This window comes from Ochotona curzoniae, unplaced genomic scaffold (assembly GCF_017591425.1).
Source record: "Ochotona curzoniae isolate NIBS_2020 unplaced genomic scaffold, NIBS_Ocur_1.0 patch175, whole genome shotgun sequence".
In the NCBI taxonomy this organism is placed as follows: domain Eukaryota; kingdom Metazoa; phylum Chordata; class Mammalia; order Lagomorpha; family Ochotonidae; genus Ochotona; species Ochotona curzoniae.
Window position 1 is genome coordinate 329745 of NW_024466723.1, and position 24089 is coordinate 353833.

General features: G+C 48.1%; 1 protein-coding gene across 5 annotated transcripts in view; it reads left to right on the top strand.

The window, feature by feature from the left end:
* Positions 1–24089, top strand: part of LOC121166577 (V-type proton ATPase 116 kDa subunit a1) — a 51624-nt gene that overhangs the window by 13050 nt on the left and 14485 nt on the right. For 4 of the 5 annotated variants that reach the window (XM_040995779.1, XM_040995780.1, XM_040995782.1 and 1 more), the window contains exons 4-17: positions 1843–1940; positions 2479–2607; positions 8499–8602; positions 8865–8991; positions 10643–10725; positions 11249–11342; positions 14209–14421; positions 16089–16239; positions 18022–18161; positions 18461–18618; positions 19019–19109; positions 20918–21036; positions 22211–22427; positions 23448–23555. In XM_040995779.1, coding sequence (XP_040851713.1) covers positions 1843–1940; positions 2479–2607; positions 8499–8602; positions 8865–8991; positions 10643–10725; positions 11249–11342; positions 14209–14421; positions 16089–16239; positions 18022–18161; positions 18461–18618; positions 19019–19109; positions 20918–21036; positions 22211–22427; positions 23448–23555 — 1832 coding nt within the window. The remainder of the gene's footprint in view (positions 1–1842; positions 1941–2478; positions 2608–8498; positions 8603–8864; positions 8992–10642; positions 10726–11248; positions 11343–14208; positions 14422–16088; positions 16240–18021; positions 18162–18460; positions 18619–19018; positions 19110–20917; positions 21037–22210; positions 22428–23447; positions 23556–24089) is intronic. The other variant, XM_040995781.1, reaches the window with a different exon arrangement.

The following is a 24089-nucleotide window of genomic DNA, read 5'->3' on the forward strand; positions in this document are numbered from 1 at the left end:
TGAGGCTGAAAAGCAGATTAAATCTGTATAGGCAATTAAGACTCAGCTGCTCCACTTCCAGTCTAGCTCCTTGCTAATGAGCCTGGGAAATCAGGGGAGGATGACTTAAGGGCTTGGGCCCCTGTCTCCAATGTGGCAGACCTGGAAGAAACTCCTGGCTTCAGCCTGGCTCACTCCTGGCCATTGCAGCCACCCGGAGAATGAACCAAGAGGTGGGAAGCCTCTTTCTCTCTCTCTCTCTTTGTCCTTCTCTGTAACTTCACATTTCAAATAAATAAAATATACATATATTTTTTTGATTAAAAAAAAAAAAGAATGAAGGTGCTACCTCCCTTGTTAACTATGGAATCTGCAAGAGGTTTGGGGCCCTACCCAGGAGCATGAGCAGCTGGGAGGGAATCAGCTGGGAGCTAGCTGCACTGTCTGGCTCTCAGCCCCCTGGCTTGGCTGCTCTGCTAAGGCAGCCTCCAGGTAGCTCACAGTGGATCTGGCCTCCACCTAAAACATGTGAGGTGTTTCAGGTGATGTGTGTTTAAGATTTATTTTTATTTGAAAGGCTGAGTTAGAGACAAAGATCTCTGTCTCCAAATGGCTACAATGGCCAGAGCTGATCCAGGTTGAAGCCAGGTGCTTGGAACTCCATCCAGATCTTTCACAGGGATGGCCGGAGCCCAGGCACTTGGGCCATTTCTTGCTACCTTCCCAGTGCAAGTAGCAGGAAGCTGAATTGGAAGAACAGCAGGCAGCAGCCAAGACTCAAACCAGCACTCATATAGGATACTGGCATCACAAGTGACAGTTTAACTCCCTGTACCGCAAACCCAGCCCCTGGTGCTTTGTTATTTATTTGTTTGTTTAGAAAAAATAAATAGGAAAAAAACATAAACAGAAAAAGAAACTTTCCATCTGTTAACTACTCCCCCCCTCCAAATGTCAGCAATTGGCAGAACTGTGCCAAAACAAAACTGGGAGTCGGGAACTTAATCTGGGAATCCCACATGTACAGTGGGAAGCCAAGCATCTGAGCCATTGGCTTCTGAGGAGACATCTCAACAGGAGCGGGATCAGAAATGGAGCTGAGGCTCTAACTCAGGCGCTCTGATAGGGGACGCCCGTGTTCCCACCGGAGTCCTCTCTGCTGGGCCAGGCGCCTGTGCCTTCCTGGTGTTACAGGAGCCTCAGTCTCACTAAATATTTTGTTGAACTTGGTTTCCAGTAGCTCTGCTTCGCTAACAGTGTCTGTAACCAGCCTCGCTGTGATTTGGGGTGGCAGCTGCAGAGGGTGGAGAACTAAAGCAGCAGAGGGAAGGAAGGCAGCACGGGGTAGCTGCCCTCTCTGGGCTTGCTTTACAGAGTGTGCGATGGCAGAGGGGGGATGTGGAGGGAAACAGTTGTTTCCACAAGAAAGGTTTTTCTTGGGCCCTGACGTTGGCTCAATGGCTAAATTCTCCGTTTGCGCGTACCACGATCCCATATGGGCATCAGTTCATGTCCTGGCTGCTTCACTTCCCATCCAGAATCTTGCTCATGGCCTGAAAAGCAGTCGAGGCCTAAAGCCTCAGGACCTTGTACCTGCGTGGGACACCCGAAAAGAAAGGTCCTGGCTTTGATTGGCTCAGCTCTGGCTGTTGCAGCTATTTGGGGAGTGAACCAGCAGATGAAAGATGGTCCTCTCTGTCTCTGCTCTCCATAAATCTGATCTGCCTTTTTAATCTTAAAAAAAATTTTTTTTTTTATAAACTGTAGCCAGATTTTGAAACTTGCCACCCTCTCCCCCCACTAAATACTAACACTTTCAGGCATGGGCAGCTTCTTCTGAATGTTTGGTTTCTGTTGTTTCAGGATTTGTTGAGAAAGAAATCAGAAAAGCTAACATCCCAATCATGGACACAGGCGAAAACCCCGAGGTGCCCTTCCCAAGGGACATGATTGACTTGGAGGTAAGTCATGCTCCTGCGAGGGCCGCATGTCTCTCCATTCTGACACCCACATCCCTCGCCTGAGCGGGGGACAGTTGGGAAATTCTTGCTGGACTTGTCAGCGTAGTCCGTTAACTGCACATTTTTTGTGCTTGGGACTGAAATGGATTCTCTCTAATTTTTTTAAGGCAAATAATATCTTGAAGAGTGCCATATTGGTTCATTGAAACTTTCATATAAATGTGAATCTGTCTAGCAGTTTATTAATTTCACAGAGTAAATGAGTAGCCAATGGGTCTTTTGATCATTATTCTATCCATTTGAAATTCCGAGAAATTGGCCACACACACAGTAGGATCTATAGACAAAGCAGGAATATTTGAAGTTTAAAAAAAATAGCATGTGGAAAATTGTGCATCGGCAGCAGAGCCTCTGCTGGGTGGTGGAGCATCTTTGAACTGTCAGCAGGTTAGCAGTTCAGTGGGACAAATTCCGTTTACATCTCTGCAAAGAAGTATCCTATGCTTCACCTGAGTTTATGCATTTCCTTTCTTTCTAGGCCAATTTTGAGAAGATTGAAAATGAGCTGAAAGAAATCAACACGAACCAGGAAGCGCTGAAGAGAAACTTCCTGGAACTAACTGAATTAAAATTTATACTTCGAAAAACTCAGCAGTTTTTTGATGAGGTCAGACTATTGTTTCTTTTAGTATTTAAGCAGTTGATACCAGCTACACTTACACAAGTGGGCCATATTTTTATTCCAGTAATTATTTTTAATTTGCTAGTTTGGAAGCAGTATCATTTTTGCACCCTATTTTAGTTAAAGAAATGTCAGATTATGTTCCATTTTTCATGCAGTACACAGTCAGCCCATGGTTTCACATTTTCTGCAATTTTTCATCTCAAGATGGGGAAAGGAACCTTAAAGTAATTGTGTAAGCAGGGCTGAAATACATAAAGTTACCTTTCTGTGTTGGGTATTGTAAGGTAAGTATATGCTTTCGGTTAAAGCGGAAGAAACAAGTGTGGTGATATACCAAAGCATAACGAAGGTTGAATTTCCAGGCCTTTTATCATCAAATTTTTATTTATATATCATTCTCTGTGTTTATCTACCCTTGGGTAGATTTTCCAGAACTTTGGATAGCACAATGTCACACAGAGTTTTCAAGACTTTTTCATTCTGTCACATGGAAAGACATGGTGGTATGTTTCAATTTTTACACAAAACAACTGCGTACTCTTACAGGGAGGAAATGTTTTTATAAGCTCATGGGTCACAAACATAGGCAGCTTAAACTGCCATGTGACAGCTTGCTGGGATGACCCCATGGGAAGGATTTGGCGGCAGAATGTTTCATTCTAATTAAAGCCCAGGAGAAATCTTAGCTCTCACCCTTGGTGTGGCTTTTCTGGTGGCCTAAAATGCCGGTTTCTCTCTCTCTCTTTTTATGTTTACTTATTTATTGGAAAGGTAGGTTCAGAGAGAGAGTGGTCTTCATCTTGCTGATTGACTTTCCAATGAATACAATGGCCGGGGCCAGGCCAAAGCCATGAGCCAGGAGCTTTGCACTGGTTTTCCGCATAGGTGCAGAACTCCAAGAATTTGGGTCAACTTCCATTGCTTTCCCAAGCACATTAGCTGGAAGCTGAGTTCAAAGTGGAGAACCTGGGACTATCCCGTATGGGATGCCAGTGCCACAGGTGGCAAATTTACATAGTGTACCACATTACCAGTCCTGAGGTCACTCTTTCTGTCAGATGTTTTTGCTAGAATATTAGCAACATCTGACACATGTGAGATTGTTCTAGTCACTGTGTAGTTCTATAAGATTCATTTCCTTTACCTAACAGCAACAACAAACTTGGCAAAACATTTGAATGCAGAGGACTCATTTATTTTGTGTCTGATGTATTCTTGGTTTTGATTTCTGTCTTTTGAGAAGAGACCAATTCTCCTTTGGTTCTCTAGGCTGGAGCTGGGCTTCTCCACCCTGTAAGGCTCCTGCTAGAAACGCACCTGCTGAAGCGGACACCTTGAGGATGGCACCCAGCAGCCTGACTAAGGGGATGCTGAGGGGGTGCTAGTTAGAAAAGCAGTGGGCGAGGGAGAGTCTGCTGCAGCTGTGGTGCATTCCTCAGGAGGCAAGGATTTGGCTTGGAAAAGCTGAGCTGATTAAAAATATTAGCTGGAGCTAGGAAGGGGAAAGGCTCCTGTGAATCTAAGCCCGAGGTCCTTCCAAGAATCAGAGATCTGCCGTGGCTACGCAGCTTGCTTATTGGGTGGGGAATTCTGAGACTGGTGCTCACTTCTCTGACCAGTCCCTTGGCTCACCGCGCTGCAGGTAGTGGGGCAGTGGGACCAGTTCTTTCCGAGTGTTTGGGGTCTTTTGCCACAGACATGGCTTTTTTTTTAATGCCATGTCTTTTTTTGTCTTTTTTTTTTTTTAAGATTTATTTATTTTATTGCAAAGTCAGATATACAGAGAGGAGGAGAGACAGAGGAAGATCTTCCATCTGCTGATTCACTCCCCAAGCGGCCACAATGGCCAGAGTTGCACCGATGCCAGGAGCCCAGAGCTTCTTCTGGGTCTCTCACACAGGTGCAGGGTCCCAAGGCTTTGAACTGTTCTCTACTGCTTTCCCAGGCCACAAGCAGGGAGCTGAATGGGAAGTGGGACTGCCGGACTTAGAACCCACGTCCATATGGGATCCCTGCGCATGCAAGGCAAGGACTTTAACCACTAGGTTACCATTTTAGGCCCAGTTCTTTTTAAAAATATATACATATATTTATTTATTTGAAAGAGTTACACAGAGAGAGAGATATAATCTTTTATTTACTGGTTCACTCTCCAAGATGGCCACAGTACCCAGGGCTAGGCTGATCTGAATGAAGCCAGGAGCTTTATTCTGGTCTTCCATGTGGGTGGCCCAAACTCCTGGACCATCCTCCAGCTGGATGGAAGTGGAGCAGCTGGGACACAAACCTGTGCCCAGACAGTATGCTGGCATCCAAGGGGACAGCTTTACCTGCTACACCACAGTGGCAGTCTGCAAATGTTGGATTTCTAAATGAGCTCAAGCTATTGCCCACAGATCCAGCATAAACCTTGCCTCTTGGTCAAAACTTGGCTACTTTTAGCATCATTTGGAACTTAATTCTGTTCTCAACTGCTTTCCCCTCTTCTGACATGCCCATTGGTTCCCTGTATGGGTGTTACCATGATTGTATAAACATGTCTTTCATGACCTGAGTCTACAGATTGGAGTGAATCTCTTGTTCTTGGTCTTTTTAGGAGAAAATTCTCAATGAAAACTGACATGTGGGCTCCCTTAAATGAAATGTTTTTCATTTTTATGAGATAATTTTTAAATAAAGTAAAATTAAAATAAGAGGAACCAGTCCCAAAGATGATAGACAATTTTAAGCCTTGCAGGTTATGAAAGTAAGCATCTTTATTTATTTGAGGTAGACTCTGGGTCTTCATGACATTGCATGCCCCACCTGGGGTGAGCTGTTCTTCTCATATTTACTTAAACTTTTTTAAATTTAATCTCTGAAAGTGTGGGTATTTCGAGCCCTGGGCTGTGGGTGCTTCTCCCTCCCCTTCTGTCTTCCTGGCCCCCTCACGGCGCCTCAGGAAGTGGGCCAGCCAGAGCCACTTTGCCTCTCCTCTCCAGATGCACTGTCAGCTCTTTGCTGCTTCTTGGCACTGGCCCTGGACACAGTTGTGTTCCTGGCACGGACCTGGCCCTGTGCTGCAGAACAGTGCCTGCCATGGCCATGGATGAGGCTTCCAGAATGCTCACTCCACCCTCACAGCGAAAGACAAGGAAACCAGAAGACACTTAAATATCTGAAACCTAGGGTTTTTCATGAAAATTATCTCCATGCCAGAAAGTGTGATGTTTACAAATGACCTAAAACACTACCAGTTTTATATCTTTTTTTCTTTCTTCTCGTTTGGTGAATCTAATCCATACTTTCAGTTGGCAGAAAATGGCCAAATCCAAAAATGTTCCTTTCTGTGTCCAGGCACGGGGTTGTGAAAGGGGACAGTAAGCATATTGAATGCACTTATGATGTGAGAGGAATACAGATTCCAATGTCGCCTTTTCTTATGTAGAGCATTTAAAAATGACGTGTTGATGATTATCCTTTTCTCAGTCTTCTTGCTTATGAAGAGCTGTAAGAGCTGGAGAGATTTCTCTGCATCTTTTACCATAAGCACCATAACATATGAGAACGTAAAGAAGACTGGAAAAGTAATGGTTAATGGCATGCAGCTCCCCGCCTTCCTTCCCTTCTGAGTTTTCCATCCATCTGCTTTCTTTATTTTTCTTTCCCATCTGCCATCTTCGCTGGGGCTTGGGTGAGCACCCTTACGTGTTGAAATGCAGTCTGTCTCTCCCTGCAGCCAGACGGTGAAAGCGTTTGCTCTTGGTGACTAATGTGGCTTGATTGGCTGTGTTGCTTAGACTTCAGCGCATAGAAGATAGAAATTGGAGAAAAAAAGATAGAAGTGGAACTGAAGTTCCACTTTCCATGGGGCCTGGTTGTTAGTGTCTGAGCGGGGCCGGGGACGTAGCAAGTTGTTGAGAGGCGTGTTGACACTGTTGGTGTTGTCACTGCCAGAATCTGAGGTTGAGATTTCAACACTCAACAGCACAGTGGTCGGGTGCTGCTTCTGAGGACCCCCATTAGGGGCTCTGGTCCTGCTACTTCCCTGTCAGGCACAGTTTTTCTTTAGAAATGTGTAAGATCCCTAAGACTTGGGATTCCGAAGTCTGAAGTAGTGAAATGAGTATCAGAATGTTCTCTAAGCTTCTGTTTCATCTGAAGCCTTTTATCTTGAGAGCTCTCGCTCCATTTTTGGAGTGGTGCGGTTGCCGAGTGCCGTCTGTTGTCCCCTCAGTTGTTCCCTTTAGAGCACCTGTGTTTGCATTGAGTCTAATGTGTGGGGTATAACGTCAGTCTTATGACCCAGACAGGCAAGTAGGGGGAGTCTTGTGGGCAGCAGGTGGTTTCGCTGGGTTTTGCCCAGGGATGAATATGTTGAAATGCTGCAGCTGACTGGATCCTCAAAAAGCTGCCCACAGTCAGATGATGGAATTTAAGTAGAAGCAAAAGAGCCCCCTGAATTTCCATGTGGAGCAGGCAGTGACCAGCATCCACACAGGGTCACCCTGAACTTCTTGAATCTCGTGTGGGATTGCTCTGCCCCCGATGTGCTCATCACTGCTGCCCCACTCCCTGCCCCACCCTCCTTTTTTCCTTTTTATGGTATTCGTCTTTGCTTCCCAAAACCATTGCCTTCACGGCTTAGGGCTTCACACCCAGCGTCTGGTTTGTACCCTTCGTTGCACATGTGCCCGTCAAGCGAGTCCCCGTGCAACATTTTATGGTCGTGCTGTTGACAGGAGCAGAATCCGGTTGAAGTTTGGCATGAAGATAGTAGAGAACAGTTCTGTTGACGTTTTGCCAACAGGGAACGTTGTTGTGGTTTCTAGCCTTTGGTCAGGCAAGCAGCATGTGGATTGCCCGGTCGAGGAGCGCAGGCAATGGGGAAGTTGACTGGACTGTGTCAGCAGGGCAGCTTCTGCTTTTTCCTGGGAGTAAGCAGGGCTAAGGGGAGTGGGGCAGAGAGAGGCCTGGTACGTGGAAAGCTCCTCTCCCCCTCGCTGCCCTGTATAAACTGTCACAGTGGAAGTCATTCTGAGCCTAACCAGTCACCCTGGCCCACGTGCCCCAGACTGGTTTCCTGTCTGTTGCCTTCCCTTCACTGACTCCCAAGCACATGCGCAGGAATCCTTTGCTGCGAAGCCCAGGTGACCATCATCTTCCTAGAGCCCTGGTCAGACACGGGCGCACCTGTAGAAGCTCGCTCTTCCCTCTGTGGACACAGCGGAGGCCCAGGCCCACCCAACTATGTTGCTGTTTGTCCTTGGGAAGAAAGAAATGCACTTTACATCCCACCGTTTGAGGCATTTCATACATGGCCGTGCTGCAGGCTCTCCAATTAGGAACTTGTAAAGCCTGGCAAACCCAGGCCTCTGGAGACGCCCCTATGTGTTTCTTGGGTCACCCTGAACGCCACAGGTGCTGCCTAACCTCTCGCCTCGTGAGAGGCTCTGTCTCCACCCACTCACATAGGGAACATTCCCATTTGCAGCTGCCTTGGAGTTAAATTGGAGAGCATTTGCACAACTGCTTCTGTTTTGCTCGCATGGGAGCAAAGGTGCTTCCTGGTTTTCTTGTGGGTGGTTCAGTAGAAAAAATGGCTTCCACGAGTAGCAGGTTTATACATGCCACCATCATTGAATGTTTTTGCTTTTGTTCCTTGTTTCTAAAACCGTTTTCCCCAGATGCTTTCCTGGGGGCAGTTATGCTTTCTTTATCTCATCCATATTTGTTTGTTTTCTTCCCCTCTTCTTGTCTTCTGTGGGTGTGTCTTATCTTTTGGTGGTTTGGTTTTCCTTTTCATCTTTATTTTCTGAACCTGTCTCCTGGTTCCTCGTTCCCTGCATGCCACTAACTATTTTCATTAGATATTAATTGATTTGTGAATTCAGGCTGAATTGCATCATCAGCAGATGGCGGATCCAGACCTGTTGGAAGAATCCTCATCCCTCCTGGAGCCGAGTGAGATGGGAAGAGGCACACCGTTGAGACTGGGGTAAGGGTTGTAGCTGTCTGTCTGCCCGTCCTCACCGCTGCTGCTTCAGAGAACACTGGGGCTGAGGACTCACTCTCCTGAGCCTGTTGTGAGCTGTCGCTCGGTCTCTGCCTTCTGCCCCTGAGCTGTCTACCAACCATTTGGATCCCATAGCACATCACCTCCTCCATTTGCTCTGCCCTCCTCATCATTCCCGTTTGTGTTAAAATCAACCCTTCTTCTGCGTGGAGCCAAGCACCCACCCTCACTCCTCTCCCCGCAGCTTCGTGGCTGGTGTCATTAACCGTGAGCGCATCCCGACTTTCGAGCGCATGCTCTGGCGGGTGTGCCGGGGCAACGTGTTCCTGCGACAGGCCGAGATCGAGAGTCCCCTGGAGGATCCCGTGACTGTAAGACAAGGAGATTGCACTGTGTGGCGTGGGCCTTGCAGAGGGAGCCCAGAGCAGGAGGCCCAGCCAGGGCGCCCCCAAGTCTGACCCCGCCACCGAGGGGCCCCAACATTTATCCCTGCCTTGGCCTTGATGTTTCCTCTACATGGGCTCCAGTCACCTGGACCCATGCCATGTACGTGGCATACACACTTTTCCAGCTCATTCTGTATGGCTATTATTTTTCGGGGAAATCTGCATCTTCATTTAGTTTATACTGTCACTTTATATTTTTCTCTTACTGATCTGGGACTAACAGAAAATATGCCTTTTTTGAAAATTAACTTAAAACAGGTGATTTCAAAATTGGGAGTATCTATAATATGAAAGGAGGAAAGATTTTCTCAACTGTGATTTCGTAAGCTGATTAAGTTTTGCTTGTGAGGGTTTGTTTCTGGTCTTTGTTAGGAGAATTAGAAACCGAATTTAAGAGCAGATACTGTATGAGTTAGGGTGACCCTCCCCACCCAGTGCTTTGGCAACGGGGACAGCTTAGCGTGCTGGCATTTGACTTGCTGGGACAGGAGTGGATAACCTGAGCGCTTATACACAAGTACAGCTAGTCCTGACATCAGGGATCGCAAACAGAGATTACACGTACTGCAAATACTTCACTTCCCTTCAGGTTTTCATATTAGAAAGTTGGAGTTGGTTTCTCAGCTCTGCATATTCTTTGCTTGCCTGACAAGAAAGATTGAGTTGTGAGATGTCTCGGGTCGGGCAGATCTTGCACCTCTGGCTCCGACCCTCTGTGGGCTGAGGGAGGTGTGTGCCTCTCTAGGGGCTCGGCTGTACAGTCCAACCAACGTGTTCAGGTTATGGAAATGCTATATCCTGCGGGCACACCTGATGTGAGCTGTTCTTGGGAACATACAGTCAGGCTTCCTCTGGGCAGCTGGGAAAGGGGCCCAAAGTCTATGCAGAACAGCACGGAGAAGGGACCTCACAGGCAGCTCAGACTCTCAGACCAAGGGTCTCTGTCTCTGTGGTTTGTGTCCACCAGAAGTTTGTATTCTCACACAAGGATGGTACATGCTGTACTCCAGTAGGAGAAAATGCAGGCCCCAGAGGCATCCCCCGCTATCATCCCACAGGCATTGGTTCCTCCAGTCCTTCCTGCCTTCTAGACTTAGTATTCAGAATGAGTTGCCTGCCTCTCTTGCCACAGCGTGCATTCACAAGTCAGGAGGTTCTCGGTCAACTCGGTTCCTTGTGGTTCCACAGCCCCTCTACCTGGGGGTGTGAGTCTTCCTGGATCTGACAAGAGAGATGGCTGCTTTTTTCTCTCTGCTCTACTTTGATCATTAGGCAATGTAGGTTTAAAGCTGAATTGTGCATAAGGCTCATTAATGTAAAGAAGAACATCATCTTAGCTTCTGTGCCAAGCTCCTGGTTGGCTCAATAACAAGTAGAGAAGGAGCTTAGAGATTGGCAACTAGAGGGTATATGTTCTTACAGAAGCTTACAAGTGGAGTGCAGCAGCAGTTGACGTATAGGATTGCCACTCCCTTGCAGGAGCCCCCCCCCCGTTCCTGTGTCACCCAGAAAGTAACTCAAGTTTCCTTCTGACTCAGAGGCCTGAACTTGTTGGTTTTTTGATTCTGGGGTCTAGGGTGACTACGTGCACAAGTCCGTGTTTATCATTTTCTTCCAAGGCGATCAGTTGAAAAACAGAGTCAAGAAAATCTGCGAAGGGTAAGAGACGTATGGGCAGGCCTTCACACGAAGGGGCGCAGCCTGGCTGCAAAAGGGAATCCTGTTCTTTGGCCTCCCTGCAGGGTCTGCCTTTTAATCACTTACGGTCTTTTCAAACAACTCTAAGTAGTCCAAGCTCACTTTGTGAATTTGTGAAAGCCCTGTTAGAGCCAGAGCTTCCTTTCCTCTGGCAAAGATAACCAGGACTCTAAGGGACAGGTCATTTGGGGATAGTGATGTGTGCGCCCAGCCTCTGAGCCATGGAGGTCGAGTCTTTCTGTGTTTTTTTTTTTTTTTTTTTAATTCTGCCTCATGGACAGGTCTCACCCCAACCCCCCACGTCACTTTTCTCTAGTAATTTATGGCATGTTTTGCTTTTTTGTTTGTTTGTTTGTTTCAACAAAATTGTGTAGCTACAAAGAATGTCCAGTTCAAACATCCTAGCCCTGCGCATAGACTATTGGACATAAATAATGTTGACTGACATTAAGCCTGATTCTAAGGCCAGCTCTGTGTGTCCCAGGTTCCGAGCCTCACTCTATCCCTGCCCAGAGACCCCACAGGAGAGGAAGGAGATGGCTTCCGGAGTGAACACCAGGATTGATGATCTCCAAATGGTACACAGAGGGCCTGGGGGAAGTTGTGAAATACTATGGCGGGATACTGCTCTCCTTCCTTCCGACCCTGGCAGTTTATCAGGCACCTGGAGCAGCCCAGGATACCAAAAAAAGAAATGCCCATGCTGACACGTCTGTCCAGGAGCTGTGGAATGTCTCAGGGAACGGCTGCTCAAAATAGCAAGACAGGAATGCTGTGCGCCTGGAATCTGAGTCGCTCAGAGTATTCGGTTCCTGTGTGCCCATAGGCCTCAAAAGTCTGAGTGGGTTTTAGAGATTTATTTACTTGGAAGGCAGTTAGAGAGAAGGACACACACACCTCAAGACAGGGTGATCTTCCATCTGCTGGTTCAGTCTCCAGATGGCTGTGATGTCCTGGGCTGGGCCAAGCCAGAGCAGGGAGCCAGGAACTCCATCCATGTTTCCCACATGGGTGATGGGGGCTCAGGTGCTTGGGTCATTTCCTGCTCCTTTCCCAGGAACATTAGCAAGGAGGTGGATCAGAAATGCAGCAGCCAGGACTCGAACTGGAGCTCGTATGGGATGTCAGCATCACTGGCATCGGCTTAATGTGCCGCACCACAGTGACTAGCCCCTGAAATATTTTTTCATGATTATAAAATGCATGCAATTAGTTAACAAATGATAAAAGAGTCCATGTAAAGTTACTTTGGCGTCTCATACCCACAGCCATTTGCCTTTGATCAGCGCCTAGCACTGGCGGCTAATTGCAGCTTCCTGCTAATGTTGACTCTAGGAGGCAGCAGTAATGACTCAGGTAGTCAGCTTCCTACCAGCAGCGTGAGTTCCTGGCTCAGGCTGTGGCTTCTCTGGCTGTTGTAGTTATTTCGTGTGGATAGTAGTGTATCTGCTGTCTTTTGTTCTTGCTTGTATTTACTCATTTTGTCTGTCTTTCAAATAAATAATAAGTTTTTAAAAATATTTGAAACGCAAAGTTACAGAGAGCATGTGAAAAAGATCTTCCATCTACTGATTCGTTCCCCAAAGGCCAAGGCTAGGCCAGGCCAGAGCCAGAAGCCAAGAGCTTCTTCCAGGTCTTCCATGTGGGTGCAGGGTCCCAAGCAGCTGAGCTAGCCTCTGCTGCTTTCTTAGGTGCATTAGCAGGAAGCTGAGTCAGAAAATGGAGCTACTGAGACTCAAACAAGTGCCCATGTGATATGCCTGCATTGCAGGTGGCTGCTTAACATGCCATGACCACGGTGCTGGCTCTGGTGCTGGTTCTGCAACTGGATCTTTAGAAAGGGATAAAGTACCATGGAGTAGGATGGGGAAAGAGAAAACCCAATAGAGGGTTTCTTGCAAGCTTGCCCTTCTAGAGGGCTACAAAGTGATTGTGAAATGGTTAGCAGCTGGGAGGGGAAGTAGCTGTTCTCAAGTGACACAAGAGCTTCAGAGTGGGTCGTGGTAGGCTGTCTGGGGAAGCCACCTGCCTCGACCCAAAAGGTTCTCAGGGGGTAGCTGCTGTTTTGTCCTGAACTGGCTTGAAGAACCTTCTATGGTGGGACTTGACTAACTAATGTGGTTAGTGTGTGGCTCTTTTCAGACAGATGTGGAAATTTCTTTTTTTTTTTTTAATTTATTTATTTATTGGAAAGTCAGATATACAGAGAGGAGGAGAGACAGAGAGGAAGATCTTCTGTCCGATGATTCACTCCCCAAGTGAGCGCAACGGCCAATGCTATGCCAATCTGAAGCCAGGAGCCAGGAACTTCTTCCGGGTCTCCCACATGGGTGCAGGGTCCCAAAGCTTTGGGCAGTCCTCGACTGCTTTCCCAGGCCACAAGCAGGGAGCTGGATGGGAAGTGGAGCTGCCAGGATTAGAACCAGCGCCCATATGGGATCCTGGCGCGTTCAAGGTGAGGACTTTAGCCGCTAGGCCACGCCGCTGGGCCCAAGATGTGATTTCAAATAGCTTTTCCCATAGGAATGTGAGTGGTGAGTTGTTTGCCTGATCCCTCCCCATTACAAGCCAAGGATTTAGCCTTTCTAGCTTTGGAAACTTGCAGCATTCGGTGGTGACTAAGGCAATGGAATGTGAAATATCCCTGCCCCTTCATCTCACCCTGATCTTGGCAGTGATTCCTCTGAGGAGCTCTGCACTGGTTTCCTAAAGGAGTCACACTAAAGCCTCCTTCCTCTGAGAAGCCAGACAGAAGGGTAATGGTGTGCCTGCCTCAGTGAGGGCCGCAGGCCGCCCAGAGCCTGTCACTGTGAGGGCCTGCCACTGTGAAGACCACAGGCCGTAATGGCCTGCCACCGTGCCATGAGGGCCTGTGGCCATGTCGTGAGGGCCACAGGCCTTGAGACCCTGCTGCTGTGAGGGCTTGCCACCATGGGGGCCACAGGCCGTGAGGGCCTATGCCATGGAAGCTACCGTGGCACCCCTGAGGTGCCCTTGAGTCCAAGTGTCTCAGGGCTGGCACTGGCAGGCAGAGTTTCCCACAGAGCCCTGGTGCTGGCTCATGGGCAAGGCTTCCTGCAGCTTGCTCTGGACTGTGCGTTGCGTGTTCGACAGCTCCTGGGCCTGTGCTCTGAGATTCAGTTACAGCTGGTAACCTACATGTGTTTGCCTTGCGTTGGAATTTAGTTTGAATATAAAGAGAGAAGCAAAAATCATTTTCCCCTACTTGTGTTCAACGTGAAGCTCAATGGAAATGAATGTTATTAACTCACATCTTGTGTAGTTTTGCAAATACATGTACCTGATTGTGTGTGAGCTAGCCAGAGCAGAAGACAGTTCTCCGACTGTCTTTTCCTTTAGGGAAAGAATGGCCTTTCCACCATTCATACCCTTAGCTCCAAGCCTGGGGTTAGAAGGCTCTCTCCCTTGTTCCTCTTCCAAAAGGTTCTGAATCAAACGGAGGATCACCGCCAGCGGGTTCTGCAGGCAGCGGCTAAGAACATCCGGGTCTGGTTCATCAAGGTGCGGAAGATGAAAGCCATCTACCACACACTGAACCTGTGCAACATAGATGTGACCCAGAAGTGCCTGATTGCGGAAGTGTGGTGTCCCGTCACTGACCTCGACTCCATCCAGTTTGCACTCAGAAGAGGCACGGTAAGACCCCGGGCTGGCAGCTTGGTCTTTGTCCAGGATGAGAGGGTCCCACGGGTTTGTGTCTCCAGGGTAGCGGCCTTTTTACTGACAGAGCTCTTTAATGTGTTCACTTCATACCCTGGTAGGTTTCTAACGTAGCCTGGAGTCTGAGCCCTGTTTTGCACTTGGGGAAGCTGTGCTTTACGGAGGTGAATGATTTGATCAGAGGCCCTTGATCTTTCTGGGTAGCTCATGACCTGGGCATCAGTTTCCTGACCCATCCCCTATTTGCTTACATGTTAATTTCGGTTGGAGCAGCTGCTTGAGCTGTGACACTGCTCTGAGAGCCTGGAGGGGCATGGAAAGGGCCGTGAGCCTCTTGTGGCTTAGTGGAAGAGGGTGACATGCCGACCCCGAGACAGACTGTGCCAAGAGTGGCACATATATGGAGAGGGTGGAGCTTCTCCCTCTGTGGGGTCTGGGAACAGCTTCAGGAAGGTGCCATTTGATGAGGACTTTGAAGAATGGGTAATGAGGAGAGGAAAACAACATGGACAAAGGCAGGAAATACGGTGCAACAGGACGTGGTTGGGAAAGAACAAGAACTGGAATGGGCTGGCTCAAAGAACAGGAGGTGGGCCTACAGCAATGAATTAGAACCTGATTAGGAAGATGCTAACCAAACAGATTAGAGGGTTTAGATCCAATCCCAGCGGGAACAGAGAAAGGATGTGATTAATGTGGTTTTAAAAGAATAAAAAGAAAAAAAAGATGAATCTGCTGCTGATCTCTAGGGAAGAGGGTGTGTGGGTGGGGGTCAGTTAGGAGGTTATCAGAAACATATAAGTGACCTCCAAGATAGGGCTTGACAATGGGAAAAGGAAGTAGTGGGCTGGTGGAAGGGCTGTGCTCCTAGCCAGGTGCAGGAGGAGCAAGGAGAACAGATTCAAGTAGTTAACGAGGAGGATGTAGGTTCCCTTCATGGTAGTCAAGTTTCCCCACAGTCTTAACTGACAGGGGAGCGTATATTCAGTTGCAGCTGTACGGAGGTGCTAGATCAAAGTCCCCATGGGACAAAGCTAAAGGAGTGAGACTGGCGAGAGACAACCAAGGGGACAGGGACAACAGTACAGAAAGCAAGGCCCTTAGGCAGAAGAGAAAGCCAACAGAGGCTGATGGCCAGGATGGGGTGTCTGAGGGATACAGGCACTTTCCCTAAGCAGGCAGATCCGCAGGGCCTGTGATTTGCTTACAGGAAAAAGAACCTTGGATGGAGTAATGAGCCCACTTTGAATAAACACACTCAGACACGCGGTACAGATTTGGGGGAAGAGAGTAAAGGGTGTTTTCGCTGTGAGAGGAACAGAGAATGATAGTACTCAGCTGCAGAGGAGGGCTCCCATTGGCTCTGCTGACACATTTTCTTTCAGGGAGACCATATACTTCCCAAGGCTTCATTGGAATCTGCCAATGTACATCTTATACCTCATCCCAGTTCTCTAAATGCAGGGGCAAATAGCCTGTAATTTGTTTTTTTTTTTTAATTAGTTTTATTAGGATAACAATTTGCACATAAAAGACATGTATTTCATGTGTAGAGCTTGATGAATTTTGATAGACTCACCTGTGTGGCTAGCACCAGTAGCAGGAAGCCAGCCTGATGTTGATGTCTGTGCTGGTGTCTCCAGGAACACAGTGGCTCCACCGTGCCCTCCATTCTGAACCGGATGCAGACAAACCAGACTCCCCCAACCTATAACAAAACCAACAAGTTCACATGCGGCTTTCAGAACCTGGTCGATGCTTACGGAATTGGAACTTACCGAGAGATAAATCCAGGTAAGGCAGCTTGAGTCCTTTCCCTCCAGGACTTCTTGTTTGTGTATGTTTTAATTCCTCACTGATGCTTTACAGCAGTTGATCTCAGCTGTTATAGGATCCCTGGGAGGTAACCATGGGTGTAGGGGGTAGGAGTATCAACACCTCTCGAGGAGAGGTTGGGGGAGCTCGTCACCCAGGGGCTACTAACTCCTGACTTTCTCCAGAAGTAGTGTATGGAAACCACTTGAAAACTGTTTCTTCTAAGATACCTAGTGTCTATAAATGGCTTCTTGTGGCCTTCCTGCAATAGGATAGAAAGATAGATGAGATTTTTTTAAACATTTATTTTTATTGGAAACAGAGTTTATAGAGAGAAGAGACAGAGAAGGATCTTCCATCTGCTGGTTCACTCCCCGAAGACCACAACAGCTGCAGCTGAGCTGATTCAAAGCCAGGAGCCAGGAACTTCTCCTGGGTCTCCCACGGGTTCAGGGTCCCAAGGCTTTGGGCCATCCTTGACTGCTTTCCCAGGCCATAGACAGGAAGGTGGATGGGAAGTAGAGCAACCAGGACATGAACCAGTGCCCATATGGGATCCCGGTGCTTAGAGGTGGAGGAGGAGCCAGAGCCATTGTGCTGGCCCTGAGACAACATTTTAATGTTTTGGGACCAGGGCAGATTGATTCTTTGTTTGAAAGTTAATGATTAGGGCCTGGTACAGTAGCTCAGTCCTCACTTTGCATGCATCAGGATCACATATGGGCACCAGTTCTAATCCCGGCAGCCCTGCTTCCCCTCAAGCTCCTTGCTTGTGGCTTGGGAAAGCAGTCGAGGACAGCTCAAGCCTTGGGACCCTGTACCCATGTGGGACACCCGAAAGAGGTTCCTGGCTCCTGATTTCAGACTGGCACAGCTCCAGCCATTGGCGGCCACCTGGGGAATAAATCAACAGCCGAAGATCTTCCTTTCTGTCTCTCCTTTCTGTATATCTGACTTTCCAATAAAAATAAATAGATCTTTAAAAAAAAAAAGAAAGTTAATGATTAAATGAAGTCAGGATTTGGTTTCAACTAGCAGCTTCTGTACACCCTGCCTTGCTTCAGCCGTGGGTTCCCCATCTTCTTGCTACTCAGCTCAGAAATGGTCCCAAGGCCAGTGCTGTGCTCAGGTTAAGCCGCCACCTGCAATACCTGCACCCCACATCCGAGTGCCAGTTCCATTCAGGCTGTTCTGCCTCTCATCCAGCTCCCTGTGAATGTATTTGGAAAAGCAGTGGATAATGGCCCAATACTTAGGCTCCTGCCGTTCGTGTTGGGGGTCCTGGATGGATTTCCAAGGTTCTAGCCTCAGCCTGGGCTAGACTTGTGTGAAGGGAACCACCGATGGTAGATTTCTATGTCTCCCTCCTTCTCTCTCCCTCTTCCCCTCTTTTTCCTTTCTCCTCCTCTCCCTCTCCCCTCTTCTCTGCCTGTCAAATAAGAGTAAATCTTAAAACGTGGCTGTACCACAAGAGCACATTTGGCCTGTCCTTGGAGCAGTGTCCCAGGGGTTAGAAGAAGGGAACTGAAGGATAAAGCTGGCTTCACTGGGGCTACATGCTCATCCCCTGTGCTCATCTATGTTTAAAATGTTAGCAGGAGCTCAAAATCCCCATAGCCACCATGCGACGGGGGCAGAGCCTGCCCTGAAAGAGCTGCCCGACGTCCCTCTATGCAGTGGCGGGGGACCGAGTGGCTCCAGGTTGACCTTTGGGGACTTGTGGTTTCGTGTAACTTGTTTCTTCCTTGGGTCTCCTTGTAGCTCCCTATACCATCATCACATTCCCCTTCCTGTTTGCTGTGATGTTTGGAGACTTCGGCCATGGCATCTTGATGACTCTTTTTGCGGTGTGGATGGTGTTGAGGGAGAGCCGGATCCTCTCCCAGAAGAATGAGAACGAGGTGATGTTTTTCATGTTGTTTCTCTTGCTTTCATTCTGGAAACTCTGATGCAGAAGTCTTTGATCCGTACGTTTACCAAAAGGAACTACAAATGTTGAGTATGAGGCCGTGTGTTTTATAAGTGAATTTCTCAGGAATTTCTCATTGGTGTTACAGTCTAGCCTCTGGCATCTGCCTCAAGCTCCTTGAACCAGGGTGAAGCACAGTAAAGTGGGAGGCAGGGGCTAGTATGTTCTAAGTGACATTCATCATGAGCTGCAGGGAGTCCGTTCTCACTCCTTCTTCTTTCTGGTCCCCAGATGTTCAGCACTGTGTTCAGTGGCCGCTACATTATTCTGTTGATGGGCGTGTTCTCTATCTACACTGGCCTCATCTACAATGATTGCTTTTCCAAGTCTCTGAACATCTTTGGGTCATCCTGGAGTGTACGACCAATGTTCACTATATATAATTGGACGTAAGTTATGGAAAAGCTAACAGTGAAAACCTGTGGTTCTCATATCCCTCCCTGATTTGTGAGACACACGGTGACCTAACACTCCTTCCTTCTGGAGCAGTTGTCCAAGCCCACCCCAGAAGAATGTAGGGTCTTCTGAGGTTTGTGCTTCAGCCCACACCATGCCTTGGGATGTGTCCAGCAAGGGTCAGGGAACCTAGAATGTCAGCTAGGTGCATGTGTTCCTGATGTAGCTGGAAAGTGTATTAAAAGTGTTAATTTTTCATTTTGTCGTCTTGACTATTAACACCTCCTCTTTGTAAATTAGCTGTTGTCATTTCTTTTGGGATCAACTTCTGAACCCCAATAGTTTCCTGCTTTTGACCAAAACTAAGCATGACTTTTTTCCCCACGTGTGTAGGGAGGACACGCTTCGGGGAAATCCTGTACTCCAGCTGAACCCGTCTGTCCCTGGTGTTTTCGGTGGACCGTACCCTTTCGGCATTGATCCGGTAACAACTCCTTTGCTATATGTCAACCCTCAGTGTGTTCACTCTGACCCTGAAGTGAGAAAACTGAAGTGAAAATAACTATTGATTTGGTTTTCAGTTGACAGAAAACCTTGATGTGTTTGCTCAGGGTACTTCAAAGCCATTGGAGGTCTGAGTCTTGGGGAGGGGTGGGGAAGAGTAGACTGGGGGGCAGGTCTGTGTTCTTCCCACGCCACTTCTTTCTGAGGTGGCACAGGTGTTAACCCAGGGGAGGCAGATATTCCAGACTCCTCCAGATTCCTATTTGTGCTTGCTTATTCTTTCTTCAGCAGATTTTTTTTTTTTAAAAGATTTATTTTTATTATTTTTTCATTGGAAAGGCGGATATACAGAGAGGAGAGACAGAGAGGAAGATCTTCCATCCGATGATTCACTCCCCAAGTGAGCGCAACGGGCCGATGCTATGCCGATCCGAAGCCAGGAGCCTCTTCCGGGTCTCCCACGTGGGTGCAGGGTCCCAAAGCCTTGGGCCGTCCTCGACTGCTTTCCCAGGCCACAAGCAGGGAGCTGGAAGGGAAGCGGGGCTGCCGGGATTAGAACCGGCGCCCATATGGGATCCCGGGCGTGCAAGGCGAGGACCTTAACCACTGCGCCACCGCGCCGGGCCCAGCAGATTTTTTTTTTGAACATTTATTTAGAAGGCAGTGTGACAGAAAGAAGGGGAGGAAAAGAGAGATCTTCCATCTACTAGCTCATTCTCCAAATTCCCACAGCAGACAGAGCTGACCCAGGAGGAAGCCAGGACTTGGGAACTCCATGTGGGTCTCCAACACGGGCAAAAGGAAATCGCAGGAAAATGTTAAATGAGGGTCATTATTTGGCAAACATGAGCTGTTGGCTAAGTCAAAACTGTCAGGAAAGTGTCCCAGGCTGCAGGTGACAAGAGCCAAGGCTTCAAACCGGATGGAGCTGCAGTGCCACAGGGCGGGAGTGGCAGCTCACAGACAGTGGGAACACTACAGAATGAGCAAGCTGACCATCCCGTAAGGAAAAGCAAAGGGGTTAGAGACTTAGGACTACATCAGGCCTGGGCCTGGGTGTTGTCTGCTTTAATGAATGAATTTCTTTTAAAAATTGGGTGAAGGGCACGGTCGCACAGTAGCTTAAGCCCCCTGTGGGGATGCCAAAATTTTGTGTTGTTGTTCCTGGGATCAAGACCCCTCTTCACTTCCAGCCCACTTCCACTCCTGCTGATGTGCCTGGCAAAGACCAGGTGATGACCCAAGTGCCTGGGCCCTGCCACCCAAGTGAGAGTACAGGGTGGGGTTCTAGGCTCCTGGCTCAGCCCTGGTTCAGCCCTGGTTATTGTGGCCATTCAGGGTGTGAACAGTGGGTGGAAGATCTGTGCCTATCTTCCTACCCACCTCTGTATGTGTTCCTCTCCTTTTCTTTGCTGCTGTTTCAAATAAATAGATACATCTTTAATGAAAGAATAATTGTTAATGCTTTTTTGTTGATGACAGTAGCATGGTCATTAAAAAAAATGAGGCCTTACCTTTTATAAAGCCATGCTGGAATATTTACAGATAAAATGACATGGTATCTGAATTCTGATACAGAGCTGAAGGTGGGTTTGTTGATACACGATGGGTATGAGTCTGAGTTGAGAATGAATGTTGAAGCTGGGCGATTGTTACACGGTTCTGTCTACTGGAGTACATGTTTAGAATTGTCCATAGTATAAAGCAAAAAGCTTTTTAAACCGACATGCAGTATTCTTCCCTCTGAGAATTCTTTGTGATACCTCTTGTTCTCTCGGGTGCTGGCAGATCTGGAACATTGCTACCAATAAGCTGACCTTCCTCAACTCCTTCAAGATGAAGATGTCCGTGGTCCTCGGCATCATCCACATGCTGTTTGGCGTCAGCCTGAGCCTCTTCAACCACATGTGAGTTGCCGTTTTGGTGCAGAGTGGGTGTGGCGTTTGGTGCATGCCTCTCCGAAGAATCACAGCGTATTGTGGGGGGCTTACTAACGAGGGACCCCATCCTGCACTGTAGACATGCGGCCCTGAGACAGGCACTTGGCTTACTGGGAAGCTGCTGGTTAGGGTTCCCGGCTCTGCTCCTGGCACCAGCTTCCTGCCAGTACAGGCCCCAGCGGGCAGGAGTGCTAACAGCAGCTACCCTCCTGCCATCCCCTGGGAGACTCCCAGCCCCAGGCCACTACAAACATTTAGAGTGACCCAGTGAATGTGCTCTCTGCCTCTCAGACTGATTTTTTTTTTTTTAAGATTTATTTAATTGAGAAGGCAGAATTACAAAGAGAAGAGATTGAGAGATCTTCATCCATTGGTTCACTCCCCCCAGTGGTTGCAATAGCTAGAGCTGGACCCATCCAAAGCCAGGAGCCAGAAGCTTGGAGCTTCTTCCAGCTCTCCCATGTGGGTGCAGGAATTCAAGGACTCGAGATGTTCTCTGCCACTGTCCCAGTTCATAAGCACGAATCTGGATCAGAAGTGAAGCAGCTGAGACTAGAACTGCTTCCCAGATGGGATGTTTGGCGCTGCTACACCACTGTGCCAGTACCTCAGAATTTTTTTTTTTAACTTAATAGGGCCCGGTGCCATAGCCTAGTGGCTAAAATCCTCACTTTTCGTACGCTGGGATCCCATATGGGTACCAGTTCATGTCCTAGGTGCTCCACTTCCCATCCAGCTCCCTGCTTGTGACCTAGGAAAGCAGTGGGGGATGACCCAGAGTCTTGGGACGCTGCACCCACGTAGGCGACCCGGAAGAAGCTCCTGGCTCCTGGATTGGATTGACTCAGCTCTGGCCATTACCGTTGCTTGGGGAGTGAACCAATGGAAGATCTTTCTTGCTGTATCTCCTTCTCTATGCATATTTACTTTTCCAATAAAATAAATAAATAAATATTTTTATGGGGGTTCCACCAGGGCCACTCTGAGTGCAAATGTCGGGAGGCAGCAGTTAATCCTGCACAGTGTTGCCTCCAAAGCTTCAGGCTGCTGCGACAGAAAAGTCTGAGGAGTACTGAGCTGTGTGCAGAAGTGGCTGTGGGTCTCTTTACCTGTAGCATTCTTTTTTTTCCCTCCTCGTTAGCTACTTCAAGAAATCCCTGAATATCTACTTCGGCTTTATTCCTGAAATAATCTTCATGACCTCGCTATTTGGCTACCTGGTCATCCTCATCTTCTATAAGTGGACAGCCTACGACGCACACACATCTGAGCACGCGCCGAGCCTTCTGATCCATTTCATTAACATGTTCCTCTTTTCTTACCCGGACTCTGGTGCTTCGATGCTGTATTCTGGACAGGTGCGTCAGCGAAAGTGGGCCCTCTGGATCACCCTAAAGAAAGTCTAGAAATATCGTTCTCTGGTCTTTGCTTTTTAGTCCGTGCTTCTGGATCTGAATCCTGACCATCCTCCGTAGCTTGCAAGGCTCTGCTGTGCTCACATTGCGGGATCCAGAAAGAAAGGGTGGAGTTAATGATCTGTGGGTTTTGCCACAGCATCTGTTAGTTATCTTGAGAAATTAGTGGTATTTATAGATCAGTGGCATTCACACTGTTTGGGGTAAATTTGTGCCAGCATCAGAAGCTGCATATTTAAATAGTGAACTTAAAAAAAATTAGGGATCATTGTTGCAGTGTTACATGCTAAACCTGTGCCTGCTAATGCCAGCATCTCATATGGGTGCCAGTTCAAGTCCCAGCTTCTCTACTTCTAATCCAGCTCCCTGCTAATGTACCTAGGAAGTCAGTGAAGCATGACCCAAGGGCTTGGGTCCCTGCACCCATGTGGGAGACCTGGAAGAAGCTGCTGGCTCCTAGCTTTGGCCTGGTTAACCATGGCTGTTGTGCCCCTTCTGGGAGTGAACTAGCAGATGGAGGATTTCTCTGACTGTCCTCCTGTCTCTGAAACTCTGCTTCTTGAATAAATTCACACAACAAAGTTAGCATTTATTTTCGTTCACTTAAAATGCAGACTCAGAGAGGGACCGCAGGGGCAGAGGGAAAGAGCTCTTCCTCCACTGGTTCACTCCCCCGGCTACCTACAGCAGCCAGGGCTGCGACAGGCGGAAGTCCAGAGCTTGCAGTTCCTTTGGGTCTTTCATATGAGCAACAGGATCTACTTACTAGTGCATCATCTGCTGCCTTCCCAGGCACAGCTTAGCAGGAAGCTGCGTCAGAAGTAGAGCAGCCAAGACACTTGAACATCCACATGCAACGTGGGATGTTGGTGTCCCACACGATGGCTTAACACACTGTGCTGCAACATCCCATGTAGTGGATATTCCTGTGATGTTCATTTTTATTTTCTTTTTACTTGGCAGAAAGGAATTCAGTGTTTCCTGGTGGTGGTTGCACTGCTGTGTGTCCCTTGGATGCTGCTGTTTAAGCCCCTGGTCCTTCGCCATCAGTATCTGAGGAGGAAGCATTTGGTGGGTATATTTCTGTTGCTAAAGCAACCAGACTGCCTTTTTTTTAAGATCCAAGCAATTTCCCAGTGGATCTGAGTCATTGTGCCTGAATCTATGGCCTCTCAGAGTGCATGGTGTTAACAGCCCAGAGGGAACACTGCGTGTGCTCAAGGAGAGAAATGTATATTTGCCCATCACACGTCTGGACTCAGCACTGCGTGGCTGAGCTAAAGCAGCGAGTCCTAAGCTTTTGTATTGCTTTGTTCCTGCTGTGCTCAGCAGAAGCCAACATCCAGGCTCAGGCCTGACTCGAGGCGGCAGAGGCCCAGGCCAGCCTGCAGGAGCTACGGGCGGCTGAGTCACCCAGGTGGCTTGCCCAGGCAGCCACAGCACTGACCCTCACACGTCTTGTGAAACTAGACACTGACACTTTTCCCAGCCAGTACAGCTGGTCAGACGGTTTGGTTTAAAGCATGCTGATGCATTTTTGTTTTTTGTTTTTTACTTTTTAAAAAAGTAGTGTATGTCTATGTTCCTACTTCGTGTATGTGTACA